Raw genomic sequence first — 20,164 nt, forward strand, 5'->3', positions numbered from 1 at the left:
TTATTTTATTTATTTTTGTAAAGATTTATTATTTTTATTACAAAGTCAGATATACAGAGAGGAGGAGAGACAGAGAGGAAGATCCTCCGTCCGATGATTCACTCCCCAAGTGAGCCGCAACGGGCCGGTGCTGTGCCGATCCGATGCCGGGAACCGGGAAACTCCTCCAGGTCTCCGATGTGGGTGCAGGGTCCCAATGCACTGGGCCGTCCTCAACTGCTTTCCCAGGCCACAAGCAGGTAGCTGGATGGGAAGTGGAGCTGCCGGGATTAGAACCGGCGCCCATATGGGATCCCGGTGCATTCAAGGTGAGGACCTTAACCGCTAGGCCACGCCGCCGGGCCCTTAAATTTATTTTTAAGACATTACTTAGTAGAAGTGGTAATGTCCTATCCATTCAGCTGTTTGCTATGGCTTAGGTGAGATTAACTGTGGAAATTTAACATATTTGAATAAATAGGATTGAAATTTTACTCTGATCATTTTCATAAACTTCAGTTTACCTTAATTTGTTCCAAGGACATGACTAAGCCGACATTTCCTATGGTTCGATAAACACGAATTGCAAACTCCACTTCCATGTGAAGTAGACAGGCACTGGCCAACTCACTCCAGGCGTCACGATTATTCAGAATCTTGCAAATGTCCCAGGCATCAGAAAACCTGGGGTTTGAGGACACAGACTTACTAAGACATCGTACCTGTCACCTACTAGGCAAATTTCAGATTACATACAACTTTAACATCTCTCGGGGAAAGTTTGCAAGACATTCCTTAACCTACATAAATTGTCATTTACAAGTAGTAAAAAGTTACATATAAGCTCTCTTACTTTGTTGTGTAGTTGAATGCCTTCTTCTTGAATTTCTTTTATTAATTTGAATTCATTCTCTTTAACTAGTAATCCCCAGTTAACAAACAGCTAACTCTATTTACTTATTTCACAAATACATGAACATTACTTTTGTTCTTGTTTTTGGTCTAATAAAAATACTACTCTATTCCCATAAACTCAGAAGTTTACAAAGGAGATCAGCCTAATCCAGTCAGCTGCCTTGTAAACAGGATGCGAAGTGAATACACCGCGGGCAGTAGCTGCTTTTCCATTACCATAGCCAGCTTCAGTGGCTGTGACAAACCCTGCAGCCTGTGATGCCTGAAGCAGTGACCTTTGGTCTATAATTGATTGTCAGTCTCTAACACGTGGACATCCATGCTAATTAAATTTTTGATGGTAATTCTAGATTTGTGCATTGATGACATCAGTCCTTTCATCTACCCACCGTCTATTCACTCTTCCATTCCTCTACCCCACACACATTTGCTGAACACTTAGGATGTACCAGGAACTACGCTTAGAACTGAGACGCAAACACCAAACAGTATCCTTAAGACAGTCATAATTGGAGAAGGTGGAAGATACAGGCAAGTAAACAAATGACTGTGACACAGCGTGACAGAGGGAACTGACTACTGGCTAGCTTTGTCCCAGGTGTTGTGCATAAATTCTTTAACTGGATGACCTAATAACCCTATGCATTGGGTGTTACTGTTACTTCTTCCTTTACTGATGAGGAAAATGACGGTTAGAGACTGTAACAGACTACCCAAGTCACATGGCAGCAAGTGCTCACTCTACACTGCTCCCCAGCCCCACGTCACACATCAGAAGAACCCCCGACAGGGAAGGCCTAAGGTGCTGGGGAAGTGAGGGAGACCTTCCGGGGCAGGACAGACTGTGGTGGAAGGTCACAGGATGAGGAGCCATGAGTCTTTGGGGACAGGAAAGGTCCTTCCACGAAGAGGAAGGGGAACGTGCCAGCCAAACAGTTATGGGAAAATACAGCAGCAGACAGTGGAGCAGGGCGGAGAAGGGCAGTAGGGAGAGCTGGGGTTGGTGTTTCTTGCTGGAGGCGATGGGAAGGATCCTCAGGAGAGTAGGAGGAGAATCCAGCTTCCATCTGTGTACAGGAGATTCAGCCAAAGCAAGCAGTTAGGATAGGAGGAAGTGGTTATGCAGATGTTATTTCCAGGGAGGGCCTGAGTTAAGGCGGGGAAGAGAGGAAGAGGACTGTGTGAGTGTGTATGCATGGCTGACTGGTCAGAAATAGGAACTGCAGACATCAGCAAGTCCATCTTTACAGAGGGCAAATCTGAGGTGTCACAGGCTTCTGGGGCGCAGTTGGAAACACAGACTTAAGTTAAAAGCACAGATTTTGAGGACTGGAATGGTAGGTTTATCAGGCTAATCCTCCAGTACCCCATTCGGGCACTTGTTCATGACCCGGCTGTTCCACTTCTGATCCAGCTCCCTGTTTATGGCCTGAGGAAAAAACAGAGGATGGCTCAAGTTGAGCCCCTGCACATCCACGAGGGAGATGGGGAGGAAGCTCCTGGCTCCCTGCCTCAGCTCAGCTCTGACCATTGTGGCCATTTGGGAGCTGAACTGGCAGATGGAAAACCTCTTTCTTTCTCTTTCTATAAAAATCTGACTTTCAAATAAATATAATCTTTAAAAACAACAAACAAGATGAAAAAACACAGATTTTGGAATCAGTCCCCCTATGGATGGTATAAAAGGCATGTTGGGCTGAGGGAATTCACGGAGGAAGAATAAATACAGCATTTAAGAGAGAACTCAGAAGAATTCTCAGGGCTCTAAGAGGCCAGAGAAGAAAAGCAGAACAGGATGTGTTGAGGAAGGCAAAAACCACACTTAATACTGCTGGAATAATTAGGCTAGGGTTTCACAATCACCCGGGTGTCGGTTCTGAGCAACTTCACCTAGACCAAGTGCCCTTGATGATGATTGACAGCAGTAGTTCCTATGGAATTGATATACACTCAGCTCTTACAAGCCCTGAGAAATCAGCAGGCTAAGGACTAGGAGAAGTTCTAGCAGCAATGTTTAAAGCCCTACCTTTTGAGCATTAGAGCCTGTGCCAGCATTTGTCTCAGTTCATTAGGCCCCACATCTTTTAAACCTTCAAGGAAGCTGTGGGTGCTAAGGTAGATGTTGTTTATTTTTCCACTTTGTGTCTGGCAGGTCAGCTCTCCATTATACAACAGCAAAGGTTTATGAGAGAAGGGGACTTTGGTGCCACCAGCCAAAATAACCTTGGATCCTGGATTACAAAGCACACATCTTAATGCTGAAAGCTAATCACTTAACACAAACAACAGGAAGGAATGCTTTAATTTCATTTACCAACAAATGGACAAAAGAACAAGCAAGTACCTTGTATGGTATCCTTGTGAAAGACGTAAGTGTACACCTTATCATCATCGTAAGCAATAAATACACCCTTATCCATTGGCCAGTTTTCCCAAAGAACACCTTTAATGGTTGGTGAAAAATCTGGAATCTCATAGGTAGCATCATTAACCTATAAAACAGGATTTATAGATTTGCTCCTGTGTCTGAACTGGAATTATTATTATTTTTTTTTTGTCTTAGAAGAGCTGCTTGGCAGGTACCACGGGCCTACTTCACCAACCCATCTTCAGCCTAAAGTCACTCCTATGAGAAGGGAAGTTCCTTTCCCCTTCGACTAGGACTGGCTGAACAAAATCCCAAATCAAACAGCTGATCTAAAAATGCAACAGCTTTATAGGGAACAGCTACAAGTCTACACAAAAATAGTTTCAAATGAAAAGCAAATGTTGAAGCTACTCAAAATGACACAAACTATGAACACACGTGTAAAGAAGTTTTAATACTTAGTATTAAGAAACAGAAAGTAGTTTATCTTGATTTTTAATCAAAGTAAACCACACTGGGATGTTTTATTTCAACAAACTTCTCTCTACGTTCCAACGATTACGACTGTACTATTATAGTAAAGTAATTTAAAAATCAATTCTTGTAATTCCTATGAACTTAGGCAGATAGATTATATATATGTATAGATATTTTATATATACATATATCTATACATATATAAAAATTTCTACATATATATATATAATATATCTATCTGCCTAAGTTCATACATATATATATGGACATATATATATATCCATCCCAAGTAGAGAACTGAGAAATACTGGCCGCCTTTCTATTGTGTTTTGTTATGAAAATAATGAAAAATTCCTGAAAATAGCAGATAACACTATCAAGCTGTACTAATACAGTAGTCACTACTGTAACATCCACACATAGACACTAAGCAGTATAATGTGCTTAATCTATGGATATTCCCTCACTTATTTGACCTCAGCCTCTACAAGACAGGCACTATATTATTATTTCCATTTTAGAGAAGAAAAAACCAAGGCACAGAGAAATTTCTCCCAGAGAACTATCTCCATAGCCAAGCAGCCCGGGAGCCCTGCTCTGGAGTCTGGGTTTCAGCTACTGTGTTTTACTGACTCCTGGTTTGCTGAGATGAATGGTCCAGCACCACTGGACTGGCTCAGAATTTCTTTAAAAAGGCAACCATCTTATTGAGCACTTATTTTGTAGCAAACACTGTGCAAAAAGCTTCCACATAACATCCCATTTAATGTTCATCAATATCTCTGTAAAGTAAGTACTCAAACTGTCTCCCTTTAAGATAGAAAAACTGGACATCAAATACAGTGAAAGCTTCTTTAACAGAAATCATCAAGAAAAAAGACTGTAGAAGGAGGAAGACAAATAGTATCAACTGGTTTAGGGATGTTTTCCCCTTTTACACTAATACGCCTGCAGCAGCAGCAGAGGACTGGCCCAGTGCCTGGGCTCCAGCACCCACGTGGGAAGAATGGGCAAAGTTCCAGATTCCTAGCTTTGGGCTGACCCAGCCCCAGCCACTGTGGCCACTTGGGGCGGAAGCCACCGGATAGGTTTCTCTGGCTCTTCCTCTTTCTGTGTAACTCTGATTTCCAAATAAACAAATAAATTTAAAATAAAATAAAATAAAAACCCCTCTGGGACTGACACTATGGAAACTGCAAATTAATAGAAATTTTTCTTGATACAGTCATGAAAAATAAAGCACAAGCATATTGTAAAGATGATGGCGAAGTATTATAAATGTTTGACACCATTTAAGACAAAATGTTATATGAGATAGTTTTTCAAAACTCACTGGAAAATTTTTCTAGACTTACTGGACAGTAGACAAATCCATCACTATTTTCATCAATGAAAACTAATCTGGTCCCATTTGGGTCAGGAAAAATCTTTTTCACACCCACAGGATGCCGATAATCATTAACAAACTGCCAGTCTTCAATGTAGAAATACTGAATGACACCAGTCTAAAGAAAACAAAACAAAATTCAGCCACAGAAATATAAGAGATGGCCAAGAAAATACTGAATTTTTCAGAATTTAAGCATATATCCTAATTTTAAGAGAAAATTCCTTCTTATGAAGGAATAATATCTGATATACATATATTTATAAAGACTTAAATAACAGCAATGAACATTTAGACACCAAAATTAAAAATACAATAGCATTTACAATCACCAAAAAAGAGAGATATTTGGGTATAAATTTACCAAAATTGGTATGCTGAAAACTACATTAATAAAAGAAATCAAATTAATTCAATTAATTAATTGGAGAGGCATACTGTGTTCATGGATTGGAAGCCTCAGGACAACAAACAAGTTAATGCTCTCCATCTGACATACACATTCATCATCATCCCAATAAAAATCCCAGGAACATTTCTGGTAGATATAGAGAAGATCACGTGACACTTTATATAGAATGGTGAAAGACTTGGAGGAGGGGAAGCAGTTTTGACCACAAAGTAAAAATTAATCTATCCAATTTGAAGGCGTCTACAAATAGGTACAGGAATCAAAACTCAGCCACACTGGTGGGGGGAGGAGTACAGACAAATCAATCAACGGAACAAAACAGAGAAGATAGAAATAGTCATGGCCATACCAAATGGACGCATGTTCTGATTCTAACTCCCTGCACCTCTTTAGCTTTTAATGAACAGTTTAACTGCTATATACACCATGTAACCCACTCTTCAAATCATGGTTTTAGTATATCCACAGGGTTGTATGACAATGGATCACACTGATTTAAAAATACCGTGTCACCTCAGAAGAAACTCCAATGAGCAGTCAACCCAGACATCCTTCAACAGATCAAACAAAAACTGATACACAGAACCTGGATGAATCTCCAGAGAAGTATGCTAAGTAGAAAATGAGGTCATCCCACAAGGTTGTGTACTGCATACTCATTTATTGTATATTCCTTTTCAATCCATTTATGAAATTGGGAAAAAAATTGCTTTTATGTGAATAAATAGAAAACTTTGAAATGGTAAATATTTTCCAATTGTGGTAATTTTCTTTAAGATCTATTTATTTTCAGCTGGAAAGGTAGACTTACAGAAAAAGGAGAGACAAAGATAAACATCTTTCGTCCACTAATTCACTCCCTTAATGATCGCAACAGCTAGAGCTGAACTGATCCAAAGCCAGGAGCCAGGAGCTTCTTCCAGGTCTCCCACACGGATGCAGGGTCCCAAGGCTTTGGGCCATCTTCCACTCCTCCCAGGCTGCAAGTAGGGAGCTGGATGTGAAGTGGAGCAGCCGGGTCAGGATCCCACACGGGACCTTAGCGTTTGCAAGGCAAGGATTTAGTCACTACTCTATTACGTCGGGCCCAGGCCATGCCTTCTTAAATGAGATCCTTGGAAAAAATTGTAGGAACTGCTTAGAGAATCAAAATACTATGACTGCAATTATGTTTGGTGTCCACATGACTAATGTAGGATTCAAAGACATGGATACTGAATGTTCACAGGACCAACAGAATGAAGTAAGACCTTAGATACTCATTTAATATTTACTGAATGTCTACTAAATGCAGGGTCTGGAGAGCTGTAGTTGAATGAGGTGACTACGTCCAGCATCAAGGACAATCTACAAAGCACTCAGAGGAAAATGTGAGGCTCAGTGCGACTTAAGACACAACTCACAGGGAACAGAACTAGTATCAGAGCCCAGATTTGCCAGATCTCACACCTGTCTTTTTCCCTCTGCCATCAGCTATGCTGAACACCACAAAGGCACTGACACTAACAATCACATCACCTATGTTTTTTACCTAAGAATATACTGCCATTAATCACAGATAACTGAACTATGCCACATTGGATTCAGTATAGCGAAAGAAAAAAAAAAAAAGAAGCAGAAAAAGGACCATAAAGCCAAGAACTAGAAATTTCTCTCATCCTGTATAACAGAAGATAATACATACATCGGTGCCATAGATGAGGAAGTCACCAGTTAAGGCATGACATAAAATCCGGCACTTGTCATCCACCGCGGGGAACAGCCGAGTCTCCCGCTCCTCTTGGGCATCCGCAATTTCACTTTCTATCTAAAATGGAGAGAGTTACGAGTGGGTCATGGATTCAGCTGAGTCAACCTGGTGGAAAACCTCTGGGAAAAGGGATCTTTTCCTGAAGTTCGGTATTCACAAGACTAGCACAGGCCAAGACACCAGACAGAGGCCCTGGCCTGCCAGCAGGCAGCACTGCGTGTGCCACCTCTGTGGGAACAGTGTGCGGCTGGCCCCGCAGCACTCTGGTTGGCTCTCCACAGGCCAAGAGCCAAGAAGTCACTGTGCGAGATACCCTGGTTTAGTAGCCCCCTCTTCACAGGTGCCAGTATCTTTTGCCCCCAATTCAATAGGTATAGTGAGGGATCCCAAAGAATGCCATGCCCAAACATGAGTCAGTGCATCCCAGGATGTCCAGAGCAATGGTGGTCTTCCCAGATGCCATGTACCAACCGGGTTGTTTTTACTAAGCATTGTTGTGAGTAGGACTGTGATATTCATCATGTTTCTGGGGAAGAGATCTAGGAAGTCAGTGGAATGTCTCATGCAAAAGGGGAGTCGTTTTTGTTTAGCCCTCACCCACGGGCTTTCTTGCTAATCTGTATACGCTTGGCTTCCCTGGCAAAGCTCTGAATACTAAGATAGTAGACTGTGTTCAAAATGCTACATACCAAATGCAACTGGACTTTGCCTTCAAAAAGTGCAGCAGCGTAGTCAGAATGAAGGCAAATGCTGGCTACTGTTCCTAGATATTCCATGTCCTTTAATTTTTTAACAGCTGCAATAAGTTTTTAAAAATCACATGTTAAAATATAGGTAAAACAGAAATATTTACAAATAATTTTAAGAATTTTTATTGTTTATTTGGAAGGCAAAGGGAAACACACATGCAGAGAGGCAAAGGAAGAGGGGGATTTGGTGGGCGCGGCGGGGGCGGCAGAAGCAGATTTTTTCTTTGCTAGTTCACTCCTCAAATGCCTGAGCTAGTGGGGCTGGGCCAGGCCAAAGCCAAGGGACCGTAACCCAGTTTGAATCTTCACTGCTCCCTCCCGGGTGTGCACTAACAGGAGGCTGGCCAGAAGCAAGCCCAGGACTCAAGGCCAGGCACTCCTGTGGCACCAAATGACTGCCCCATGAATAATTTTAGGTGTTGCACCTTGGCAATCCTATTCCTATCCTGAACTTAACATCTTATTTTAGCCATTTTCAAGAAAACTTGAGTTGGCATGTAAATCTGCCTTTAGGAATTCCATGATGGTCCACATGTAACGCAGGGACAGGAAGAGTGCTGGCAGCTGCACTGCTAGTTTCCCAGGCCACAAACAGGGAGCTGGGCGGGAAGTGGAGCAGCTGGGATACGAACCAGCACCCCCATGGGATCCTGGTGCATGCCAAGGTGAGGACTTCAGCCACCAGGGTACCGCCCTGGGCCCAACAACTGCCCTTGTGACCCAGCTCTTCACTAACGCATCCCCAGAGGTGGCAGATGAGGATGCCTCAGGAGCTTATGTCCCTGACACTCCGGCTACTGGCTTTGGTCTGGCTCAGTCCTGCCTGTTGGAGGAGTTTGGGGACTGACCCACAGGACTAGTTTCTCTGTTGTTCTTTCAAGTGGACAAACACATTCTTAAGGAATAGAACTTTCCTTAAAAACTGCACACATTCTTAGCGGATTAGTAAAACCATTTGTGCTATAAAGGAGAATCTGAGCAGCAATGAGTTAACTGCTGGGCCTGAAAAGAAAACTTTCAACGCTCTCTAAATAACAGCAGAAACTATATGAAAGTTAAGAGCACAACCATGGGATTTGAACTTGCCGTTCTCTCCGAGGACATAAAACCAGGCACGGTTATTCATTCCTACCGCGAGATGATAAAGACCCACAGCTATAAAGTTGGGTTCCACATCGACAGAAACTGTGACTGCAGGCTCCTGTGACATGGAAGAGCAACAACAGTAAGTCCCCTGCTGAAACTGTTCTAACTTCATCAATTAATAAAAGAAAAACAACACCATTTGTCATACTCCTTCCACAGGGTTGGCGATGGTGACCTCCAGGAGGGAGGTGAGATAGGCGATCCTTGTGCTGCAGGCATCCCCAAGGATGGGAAGCTTGGTCAGGAAAACATGGAGGGAGCCCCTCTGGGTAGACAAGGCCAACAACTGGCCGTCGTCTGTCCAAGACAAGGTACCCAACCCTGCAAAGAGTGACAGAACAAATGGTTATTCAAGCACATGACACCGTTGCAGGCAATCAAGCAAGCATTTTCATTTAAGTTACCAGAAGAATATAAGCCATCAAATGCTTTCTTTACTAGTTTAAGTAGTTAAGACTAGGAAAAGGATCATGCATCGGTATAGGAGTATCAGCATGGACTTATGTGATATTGCTCAAAGGGAAGGAATATAAGGATTTATATTTTACAACTTGAGTTTGGGTAAAACTCACTGTAAGTCTCTGGATAAAAGTGGACAGGACTGGCCTTGTAATGTGGTGGTTAAGCTTTTAGGATCTACATCCCATGAACAGAATGCCTGGATTGAGTTTGGGCTACCCCACTTCTGACCCAGCTTCATACTAAAGCACCTGGGAAGGCAGCAGATGGCCCAAATTTGGGCACCTGCCCCCCATCCCATGTGGGAGACCCAGATGGAGTTTTAAGTTACTACCTTTCAAATTAGTTAAAAACAGAACAAAAACAGAGTGAACTTAGATTCTTGTGGTCAATTTAATATGATTAGCAAAAGACAAAAAGTGCTCATTTTATTCTTCCTACAATAAATGCAAACCATACAATGAGAAGCACAATATTATCTCTGGAATTGAATAAAAAAATGCTGAACTGCTTCAGAAAAACCAATACCTTTATTTTCATCATCCAGGTTGATTATAGCATACATGTCCTTCAGTTCTGCCAAGTCATGGATTTTAATGCTGAAAAACATTTAAAAAGTCCATTTGAGATAAGATACAAGCTTTATATAAAATTCTTTTAATACTTAATATTAATAATATTAAAAGCTATGGAACAGGTTGGTGGTCTCCTGCTTCGGATTCTCTGGGTTAGAAAGAAAATACATGATTGTACCCATTTAATTATACCTATTTATTTATTTATTTATTTATTATTTTAAATTAATTAATTACATTGTATTATGTGACACAGTTTCATAGGTACTTGGATTCTCCCCACCCATCCCCAAACCCTCCCACCATGGTGGATTCCTCCACCTTGTTGCATAACCACAGTTCAAGTTCAGTTGAGATTCCCCCATTGCAAGCATATACCAAACATAGAGTCCAGCATCTTATTGTCCAGTCAAGTTCAACGGCTTCTTAGGTATACCCTCTCTGGTCTGAAGACAGAGCCAGCAGAGTATCATCCCGATCAATTAAAAGCTCCAACATACCATCAGCAAAAATTTACATCATTATGGAATTAATTGACATAGTAATGAGTAACCAATAAGTTAAAAGTAAATGCAAGTTCTTAACCACCTTCTGTGACCACCTCACTGACATTTCAATTTTAGTTTATACACAACATATAACATACATAACATGTTATACATAACATCATATCATCTTAAATTAAGGCAAACATGTGGAATTATACCTATTTTTTACATTTGAGGGTGGTATGGGAGGGAAAGTTGTGCCAAGCTTAGTCCTCTGATCAATACTTTCAGAAACAAGAGGGTTACCACTGTCCTGAAGTGTTGAATAGGAGAGCCTGCTCTGGAGTGGTTTTCATCGTATTGTAAAATGACAGGCTGCTCATTACCATGTGTTCCCCTCTCCCTGGTCCTCAGTCTTTTCTCAGGAAAGGAAACAAGGTATGATAGAAAGGGCATTCATTCGCCATCAGATGCCTTAGGTGGAAAGTTATGATTAAGTGGGGCCATAAAACCACCCAAGGTTATTAGAAGAATGAGTAGATGAATACAGCGAGGTGGCCTAATCCAGGACGCGGACCTAATGGCAGTCCTCCTCTTCCCTTCCAGTGTTGTCCCTTTACATTTCTTCCTTCACTGTTTTTAGCTTTTTATTTAGAGACAGTTACAGAACCCAATGCAGTTCACATTTCCATATACTAACAATGAACATAAACATAAAACAGTGTCACTTCGTCACTCAAAATAAAATGCTCAGTTTTATGTCCAAATGTGTACAAAATTTGCACTGAAAATTACAGAAAGCTAATGACGAAAGAAATTGAGTCAGACCCAAATGTAAAGACATCATTTACTGATTGGAGGGTTCAACACAGCAGAAATCTCAGTTCTCCCTGGATTGACCAAAATTCCTATCAAAAATCACAGCAGGATGACTCTGTGAACACAGCCAAACTTATTCTAAAATGTGCATGGAAAGACACAGGTCCTAAAATAGCCAGAAGCAATCTTTGAAACGCTCACTGTGTTGCGACTGTTCTCAACATCACATCTGCATTTAATGCGGTTACTGGCATGTTTGAGTTGAGGCCCACTGGTATATTTTTTCTGGTTGATTCCTGTCTTTTGCTCCTGATTTCCCCTTTGTTTGGATTATTTGAACATTTTTTAGTATTTTACCTTAATTTATTTATTGGGTAAATATGTACACATATAAATGTATATGTAGCATTTTTAATGCTTTAAATTTCAATATATTTAATTTTTCTCAGTCTACATAAAATCAGTATTTTATCATCTTAGAGTGTAGAAATCTGTCAAGTATAAGACCTTTACCATCTCCTTTTAATTACAGTGACCTTAGAAAGTCTATCACTGAAGGCCTTCTGTACGTCATTGTACATTTTATGTACATTTTTGCTTTTAATCACCAAAGATTACAAAAATGAAAAAGCAGCCTCTTATATTTACCCAGGTATTCTATTGTTCCTTCTTTATTTTTACTTTTGTAAAGATATATTTATTTTTATTGGAGAGGCAAATTTACAGAAAGGAGGAAAAAGAAAGATCTTCCATCCACTGGTCACTACCCAAGTGGCCACAACAGCCGGAGCTGAGCCCATCTGAAACCAGGAACCAGGAGCCTCTTCTGGGTCTCCTATGCCGGTGCAGGGTCTCAAGGCTTTAGGCCACCCTCTACTGCTTCTCCAGGCCACAAGTAGGGAGCTGGATGGGAAGCAGAGTAGCCGGGACATGAACTAGTATCCAGTTGGGATCCCAGTGGATGCAAGACGAAGATTTAGCCACTAGGCCATTGCGTGGGAGCTCCTCCTTTATTAACAACATTTCCAATTTTTTTCTGACCTCGGTTCTCTTCCATCTAAAGATTTCCTTCAGCAATTCTTTTAGATCATGTCTTTGGGTAAAAAAAAAAAATCTCTTCATTCTCCATCTGAGAATGAGTTTATTTTATCTTTATTACTAACAGATATTTTCTATTGATCTAGCTTCAAGGTCTACCTTCAAGGCTCCACTGAGCTCTTCATTTGCTAGTAAGACTTCTATAGTTACTTTATTGTTCAGTTCTAAAATTCACATTTTGTCATGGTTTTTTCTTTTCTGAGCTATTTTTCCATTTGTTTCAGCAGTATTAGCCCTCACCTCTTGAGACAATTTCAAGCATTACTGCTCTCTGTATTATTTTGATATTGGTGACTATCGATCACCCTTTCCTGGTTGAAATTTTCCTGATCCTTCATATGCCAAGCAATGTTGGATTATATCTTCGAGCTTTTGAATATTGTTGTCATGAGACTCTGTGCCTAATTTGATTCCCATGGATAAGGTTAGTATTTTTGCTTTAGGAGGCAATCAACTTGGTTGGGGTCAGCTCATAAGTTTCAAGCAGACTTCCATGGGTTTTGGCTTCGCTGTCAGTTCCCTTTTCAAAGACTTTGGAGTGGTCTCCATATGTGGTTTGTTTGGCCCACTCAGTGGTTAACAGGACTCAGTCTACAAACCATTAATTCCATTCTCAAAGTCTTTGGGATATGTCTAGGATAAGATCCACACTCACAAGCTCATACTATCTTTACTAACTCACTTTCCTGAGTTTATTCCTTTCTGTGCTCAACCTGGCACTGATGATTCTCCATAGTTTGCCCTCCCTGCTCCTCCAGGAATGCTGGGGCTCCAGTTACCTTGTACTCCCTATACTTCACAGGCCCAGGTGGCTATGCAGTGGAAGAAAACAGAGAGAAAAATAGCCAACAGGGGTTCTGCCTCTTTCTTGAGACCTCAGCTTCTCTAATCGGAGAGTAGGGATACCCACCACCTGAGTTTAGACACCCATGGGTCTTTGCTTCCATTGCCTTTGCTGCCACTGACCTGGTGAGACTGCATGGTGGCTGAGGCATGAAAGAACCATGAAAGAAGAAAAAAGAAAATCAGAGTATGTCCCCAACTGCTTCAGAGCATTCGGTGTTCTTTTTCTACAACTTGAACCAGAACTTAAGGGCTTCTTTGAGGGCTCTCTCTGTGCTCTGGTGTCCATACTTGCAGATTTAAGGCCACCCACACTCCTAAATAAGCAAGACCATGTAACTTAGAACTATTTGATTTTTAAGAATGATCTTCAAGCACATTCCATTTCATGTTTTTCCTAAAGGCACTGAAGTGTAGAGGAGTCTTAGAAATGTTTCAATTTGAAACATGTGGACGAGAGAGTATTATCATATAAAATGCCAAAATCTTATTCATTTTCTTTTCTCTGTACATTTTTCTAAACATATGTCAATATAACTTACCAGTTGTCACCACAGGTAGCAGCTTTGTTAAGAGTTGGTGATATTGCAATGCTAGTTAGATTATCTTTATGGTCACAAATCTGAAATATCTCCTGACCCATCTCCTGAATATGAGCAGACACAACCAATAACACGCCAAGTGAAAAGCCAATCATGATGTAACCATCACCATACCTACAGCAAAAGAGACAATACTACAGTGAAGAAGTAAATGAACTGTCATCGGCAGTATGGTAACTAACAAGCAGCTTAAACATTAAGGAATTACAGAATTAAATTTATTTCTCAAGGGTCTATTAAGCATTGGACCATGTTAGGTAGTTTAATGCCTAAATCATGGATTGTAATCCAGGAAGCATCATACATTTCATTGCATTATTATGGGCAAAAAGAAGTGAGTAAAGAAGAATATGTGGATGGCTTTCTACAGCCAGCTTTTGTACCTACCAGCTATAGCAGACAATGTTGCCATAGCGCTGCTGAAATTCCAGATCTACTGAGCCATCTGGTTCATTCAGATTATAAAGAAACAAAGCTTTCTTGCCAACAACCACACTTATCTGCCAGAAAAGATTAGGGAATTGTGAAATGAGTTACTCAGTACTTCAGGAAAAGACCAATAAGCAAATTCAAACAGCTGAATCTAATTTATAACAACAAGCCAAATTTAGGTATGCTAAATACTATAATAGATATGCTAATGTGACAAACACACAATTATATATTCTGATAGTCGTCAATATGCCCTTGGAAACAGACGAAAATATCTTTTTGGAATAATCTTTTAAACTCTATTCCTTTCACTATAGTTTTGCGCAATTCAGGTTTGCACATGAAGTCTGACACGGTGCCCCTGTAACTGCATTCACGTTCAGAATGAAGTCTTCAGCCATTCTGCTGTTGAGCCAAGTGGGACTAAAGGAACACACCCCTGAGGCCAGTCCAACCTGGCTTTAAAAATATATATAAATACATACTTATTTTTATTTGAAAGGCATATTTTTACAGAGAGAAGGAGAGATAAAGAAAGTCTTTCATTCGCTGGTTCATTTCCCAAATGGCTGCAACAACTAGAGCTAAGCCAATCTAAAGTTGGGAGCCAGGAGCTTCTTCCACATCTCTTATATGGGTGCAGAGGCTTGAGGACTTGAGCCATTCCCCACTGCTTTCCCAGGACAGAAGCAGAGAGCTGGATCAGAAGTGGAGCAGCCAGAACAAGAACCAGAGCCTATATGGGACACTGGCGCCACAGGGCGGAGGATAACCCTGCCAGCCCCCAACTTGGCTTTTTATATTGTCACTGTTTCCCTCACACATGGTTCAATATGGCTAACCCAGAGATGCTGTGCTATCTATGCAAGTCAGTGTTGAACTGTCATTCCCAGTAAACGGTGGAAAAAAGTTACTCATCTGGGCTCATTAACAATCATATTTGGATATATTTCTTTGATGCTAAGATGTTACTAAAGTCAGTATTTATTCAATAGTGGCTTTAAAAAAATGCTATCCTATTAAGTTCATACTGATTCTGAAAGCCTCTGCATTTCAGGATGCTAAAACGGGGCATAGACAATGCGCCCAAGTATTAAGAGAACTAAACCTGGGACTGGGGTTGTGGTTCAGGAGGTTAAGCTGCTGCTAGGGACCTGAGCATCCCACGCTGAAGCACTGGGTCGACAGCTGGCCGCTCTGCTTCCCATCCAGCTTTCTGCTAAGCAGCAGTGGAAAATGGCTGAGGGTCTGGCATCCTGCCACTCCTGTGGGAGACCCAGATGCAGTTCCTGGTGTCTGGCTCCTGTGGTCATTTGGGGAGTGAATCAGTGCACAGGAGATCTCTTTATTCTATGTCTAACTCTGTTAACTTTGCTTCTTGAATGAACACATAAACAAATATTTAAAGAAAGAAAAAACTTTCAGATCTGTTCATTGTACCTGATGGAGTGAAAATTAAGAAGTCACACAGAAATCAATACTTCTATCTTGAAAGATAGCCCACGGTTTTTGCCACCACAGGAATGAAAAGAACAATCCCGACTACCAGCATTTTGTCCTCACTTGCTGGGATATCAGGGAGTCAGCAGTGGTCAGCACAACTTTTAGGCTGCAGATCCTGAGTCCTATTTTGATCTAACAAGCGACAGACATAATTTATTTTGCACTATTTTAACCATCCAAGAAAAAGGAAATATACTCAGGTCTCTATACTGTGGGGTCGACACCTTTGGATTCAACCAACTGCTGAGAAAATATATAAGAGTGAACTGAACATATCTTTTTCCCTTGTCATTATTCCAAAAAAATATGGTATAGCAATTATTTCTACAGAAATTATATTGTACTGGGTGTTTGGAGTACTTTAAGAGGTGATTTAAGTGTACAAGAGGACCTGCACAGGTTATATGCAAATATTTCACTGACCTGTGTAAGCGATTCGAGTACCCACAGATCTTAGGGTCCACAGGGAGTCCTGACTCAGTTGCTGCACTGCCATCAAGGGACAGCTAAGGCCTATTCTGCAAGACGATTCAAGTGCTTTGGAAGTGATTTAGAATTCTTACCATGTTGCCAGCAGCAGGGGCTCGCTCACCAGTCTTCACCGTGGAAAACTTCATATCACTAGGCTCAAATCTCACTGTTGTCTACAGGGGCAAAAATACCACCATGAACAGATCCAACAGACAAATTCGTGGGGAATATTAAGACAGGTAACTTGTTTTCAGTTACGACTAACATTGGACTAAAACACCTGAAAATTCTACAACCACAGATACCTAGAAATTCTTGATTAAACAAAATATCCTATTATAATGGACAGATAAGTACGAAAGAAGGAAAGGGAGACTCCCAAGGAACCAGCAGCAAGCACGGATGGTGTGGCTATCTGGGGCAGATGGCAAACCAGACAGGGAGGGAATCCATTTTTTCTGGCCTGAGGTTGGTTCAGACAAAAGAAAAAATATTCCATTTCAATATTTTGCTATCAAAGATCTGCTCTCCTAGATTCATCATAGTCTGGTGTTCAAATTTATGCAGTAAGGGAGAGATTAATATAGGAAATGAAAGGATTCATCCTTGAAGTGGATTGGCTGTGGCCTCTTTCAAGGCTGCAAACGACCGGCCCTGATAAACACCGCCGAGAATGAGCTCCCAGTCCAACACTTTGTTCTGTGCATCAAGAGCAGAAATCAGCAAATCGAAATATAATCAGACATCACAAAACATTCTTAAATGACTTTCATGAATATAAAAAGGACGTGAACAATTTTTAAAAATGTTAACAGACATGTAAGACTTGGACATACAACTGTACGGGGCATTATGTAAAAACAGGTTCCAGTCCATGTAGACAGCCATACTGTTCTGTCCTTCATCCGATACGCAGGCACAACTTTATGTAAAATAACTTACTTCATAAATACATTGCCTGATCATAATCACAGAAGTGATAATCTGTGTTAACAGCAAGAGAAACAAACCAAGGAGGATATATATTTGGATAACACATTCATCTTAAAAATTTTTTAATACAGTATATAAAGAAAAAGGACCTGACATTGAAAATATGAAGTTATTGTATAAAAACAAGACATTAAAAAAAACTTCGATTAGTTATAGGCAAACTACTGGGGGGAAATCTGAATACCTTAACAGATGTCACTGCATTACCTGTCTTATTGTGTCACCTTCCTGATTACTAATTGTAATCACTCTATCTTCGCCACCTAAAGCAAGCAGATTATCCTCATTCCAACAGCCACAGGTTATCTTCTTCATGTGTTTTCCTGAAAGAGAGATGTATGAATAGATAATATGTACTTCTCAAAAACAAGGGGAAAAAAATCTCTGAAACTAATGTGACAATTTAGGCAATAGACGATGGGATTAGAGAGATAAGGATCTCAGGCAGTCTAAGCAGTTATTGCCTAAGCAACTTATTTAAAACACTATCACCAAGTTGCATAGCACAACAATGAGATGGGAGGGCAGTATCACTTGCCATTTTTTATATCTCACATAGACACAGGATGTGACAGAGATATTCTGTTCCTCAACGTGTTTTGTTTATCATTTGCCTAATCCTGTAATGATACCATCTTAACAGAATAAACTCCAAAGCAGTGAAATGATCTTACATTCAGCTTCAGGCTGTGGAAAACCTTTCACAAAAGCAGATGTACCATTCACAGCCTTGATTACTCATATATAAATAAAAGACATAATTAGTCATGATAACACTGAAGTGCAACTAGGAATGTACCCTAGTGAGACCTGTGTTAAGAAACCAAGTACTCAAGTAAGGAGTACTACTACAGAACTACCAAGTAGCAGGAAAGCTTTTCATGGCACATTCCAGTCAGTGCAACAACTTCTTCTTTGGGGAGAAATCTCATGCTTGACACTGTGGGTGTCTGTGAGGACCCCAGTTTAAGTCTATGAAGGAGAATCTGATATCAGATCCCCCAGCTGTGATCCTTGGCTGCTCTACTACTACCTGCAAAACTATGTAATACCTAGCCTTTCTATTCCTTAATCACCTCATCCAGAAATCAGGTTTAATATACAATTTATCTCATAGGGCTGAGGATCGAATGGATTACAGTACTTAAAAATAGTGCCAGGCCACACACTGGAAGTGCTACATGTTGGTTATTTTAGCTGTTCCTGAGAGCAGAGGCTCTGTTCTTTTTATTGTTCATACTCCCTAAAGAACCTTAGATAGTATCTGTGCAGAGAGCAGATGTGTAGAAGCTCAGTGAGAACACCTTGATGCTGAGTTTGCGGGGAGTGTGAGCGGTTCAACAATGAGGACAGGATAGCTGAGAATCTGTGCAGAGTAAGGACCAAAGATGGGCTGAAGCTGAGAGGCTGCAGGGCCACACCCGGGAGGGTCAGGCTAGCCTGTGTAAGGACGCCAGCTTTCATCCTGGCTGAGAAGAGCCTGAACCAGCACTATGGGGTGGCGGGTTAAGAGATCACCTGCTGTACTGGCATCCCATATTTACTCTGGTTTGAGTCTTGGCTGCTCCACTTCCCATCCAGCTCCCTGCTAGAGTATCTGGGAAAGCAGCGGAAGATGATCCAAGTGCGGGGCCCCTTTATTCATGTGAGAGACCTGGAAGAAGTGTCTAGCTTTGGCCTGGACTAGCTCCAGCTGTTGTAGCCTTTTGGGGAGTGAACCAGCAGATGGGAGACCTATGCCTCCCTCTTTGTAACTCTGCCTTTCAAACAAATAAAATAAAATTTTAAAAACAAAACAAAAAGAATCCTATGAGGCGTTCTGAGCACACGGCTGAGAATAGATATCCCTTGTGTCCATTGGGGATGCTCTCAAACGCCCAAGTCCACCATACCAAATGGCATATTTGCAGGTAACCAATGAAATCCTCCTGGCAAACATGAAATCATCTCTAGGTTTCTTATAAACCTAGTGAAATGCATGTGCTAAGTAAACAGTTTTTATACTGTACTGCTTATGGAATAAGGAAAAAAAGGCCAAAAATGTTCAGTACAGATGCAACCTTTTTCCAGAAATTTTTCAATCTACAGTTGATTGAACTCAAGGATGGAGAAGCTAAGGTTACAGAGAACCAACTGTATTCTACAGGCAGGCAAGATCTGAAGCAAGGAGACCAGTTAAAGGACAAACCAGAAAGCAGTTGGAAAGCTACTCACACCACGATGGTGGCAGAGGTGGTGTCACAGGATGGACTCTGGACATATTTGGAGGTACAACCTACAAAATACTCAGACAAATCAGACATGGACGACGTGTGGAGTCAAGGACGATACTAAAGTTTGGCCTTAAGGTTTTGAATGATAGAATGTCACTAATGGTGAGCAAAGTTGTGGGTCAAGATGGCTTAAAAGATTTCAAATATGAATCAGTCCACCGATGATGCTGAGTTACTGGATATAGAAGCCAATGATTAGGAAGGCTTATAGATTTGGAAGTTCTTTTCAGTCTCTTTTTAATATTTATTTGATTTTTTTTTTATTAGATTGGCAGATGTGCAGAAGGAAGGAGAGACAAAGATCTTCTGTTGGCTGCTTGACTCCCCAAGTGGCTGCAATAGCTGGAGCTGAGCCACTTAAAAGCCAGGAGTTTTTTTGTGTCTCCCATGTGGGTGCAGGGTCCCAAGGCTTTGGCCTGTCCTTT

At 41.0% G+C, this 20,164-nt stretch overlaps 1 protein-coding gene across 1 annotated transcript in view; it reads right to left on the minus strand.

The window, feature by feature from the left end:
* The window catches only part of WDR19 (WD repeat domain 19), a 61,176-nt gene that overhangs the window by 29,277 nt on the left and 11,735 nt on the right, over positions 1 to 20,164 (minus strand). The window contains exons 6-18 of the mRNA XM_004579323.3: positions 17,674 to 17,789; positions 16,566 to 16,646; positions 14,455 to 14,567; positions 14,008 to 14,181; positions 10,171 to 10,241; positions 9,332 to 9,504; positions 9,124 to 9,238; positions 7,978 to 8,084; positions 7,223 to 7,345; positions 5,095 to 5,244; positions 3,239 to 3,386; positions 2,921 to 3,125; positions 504 to 663 (exon numbers count right to left, since the gene is read on the minus strand). Of these exons, the coding sequence (XP_004579380.3) occupies positions 504 to 663; positions 2,921 to 3,125; positions 3,239 to 3,386; positions 5,095 to 5,244; positions 7,223 to 7,345; positions 7,978 to 8,084; positions 9,124 to 9,238; positions 9,332 to 9,504; positions 10,171 to 10,241; positions 14,008 to 14,181; positions 14,455 to 14,567; positions 16,566 to 16,646; positions 17,674 to 17,789 (1,736 nt within the window). The remainder of the gene's footprint in view (positions 1 to 503; positions 664 to 2,920; positions 3,126 to 3,238; positions 3,387 to 5,094; positions 5,245 to 7,222; positions 7,346 to 7,977; positions 8,085 to 9,123; positions 9,239 to 9,331; positions 9,505 to 10,170; positions 10,242 to 14,007; positions 14,182 to 14,454; positions 14,568 to 16,565; positions 16,647 to 17,673; positions 17,790 to 20,164) is intronic.

This window comes from Ochotona princeps, chromosome 11, assembly GCF_030435755.1.
Source record: "Ochotona princeps isolate mOchPri1 chromosome 11, mOchPri1.hap1, whole genome shotgun sequence".
NCBI classification, from domain to species: Eukaryota; Metazoa; Chordata; class Mammalia; order Lagomorpha; family Ochotonidae; genus Ochotona; species Ochotona princeps.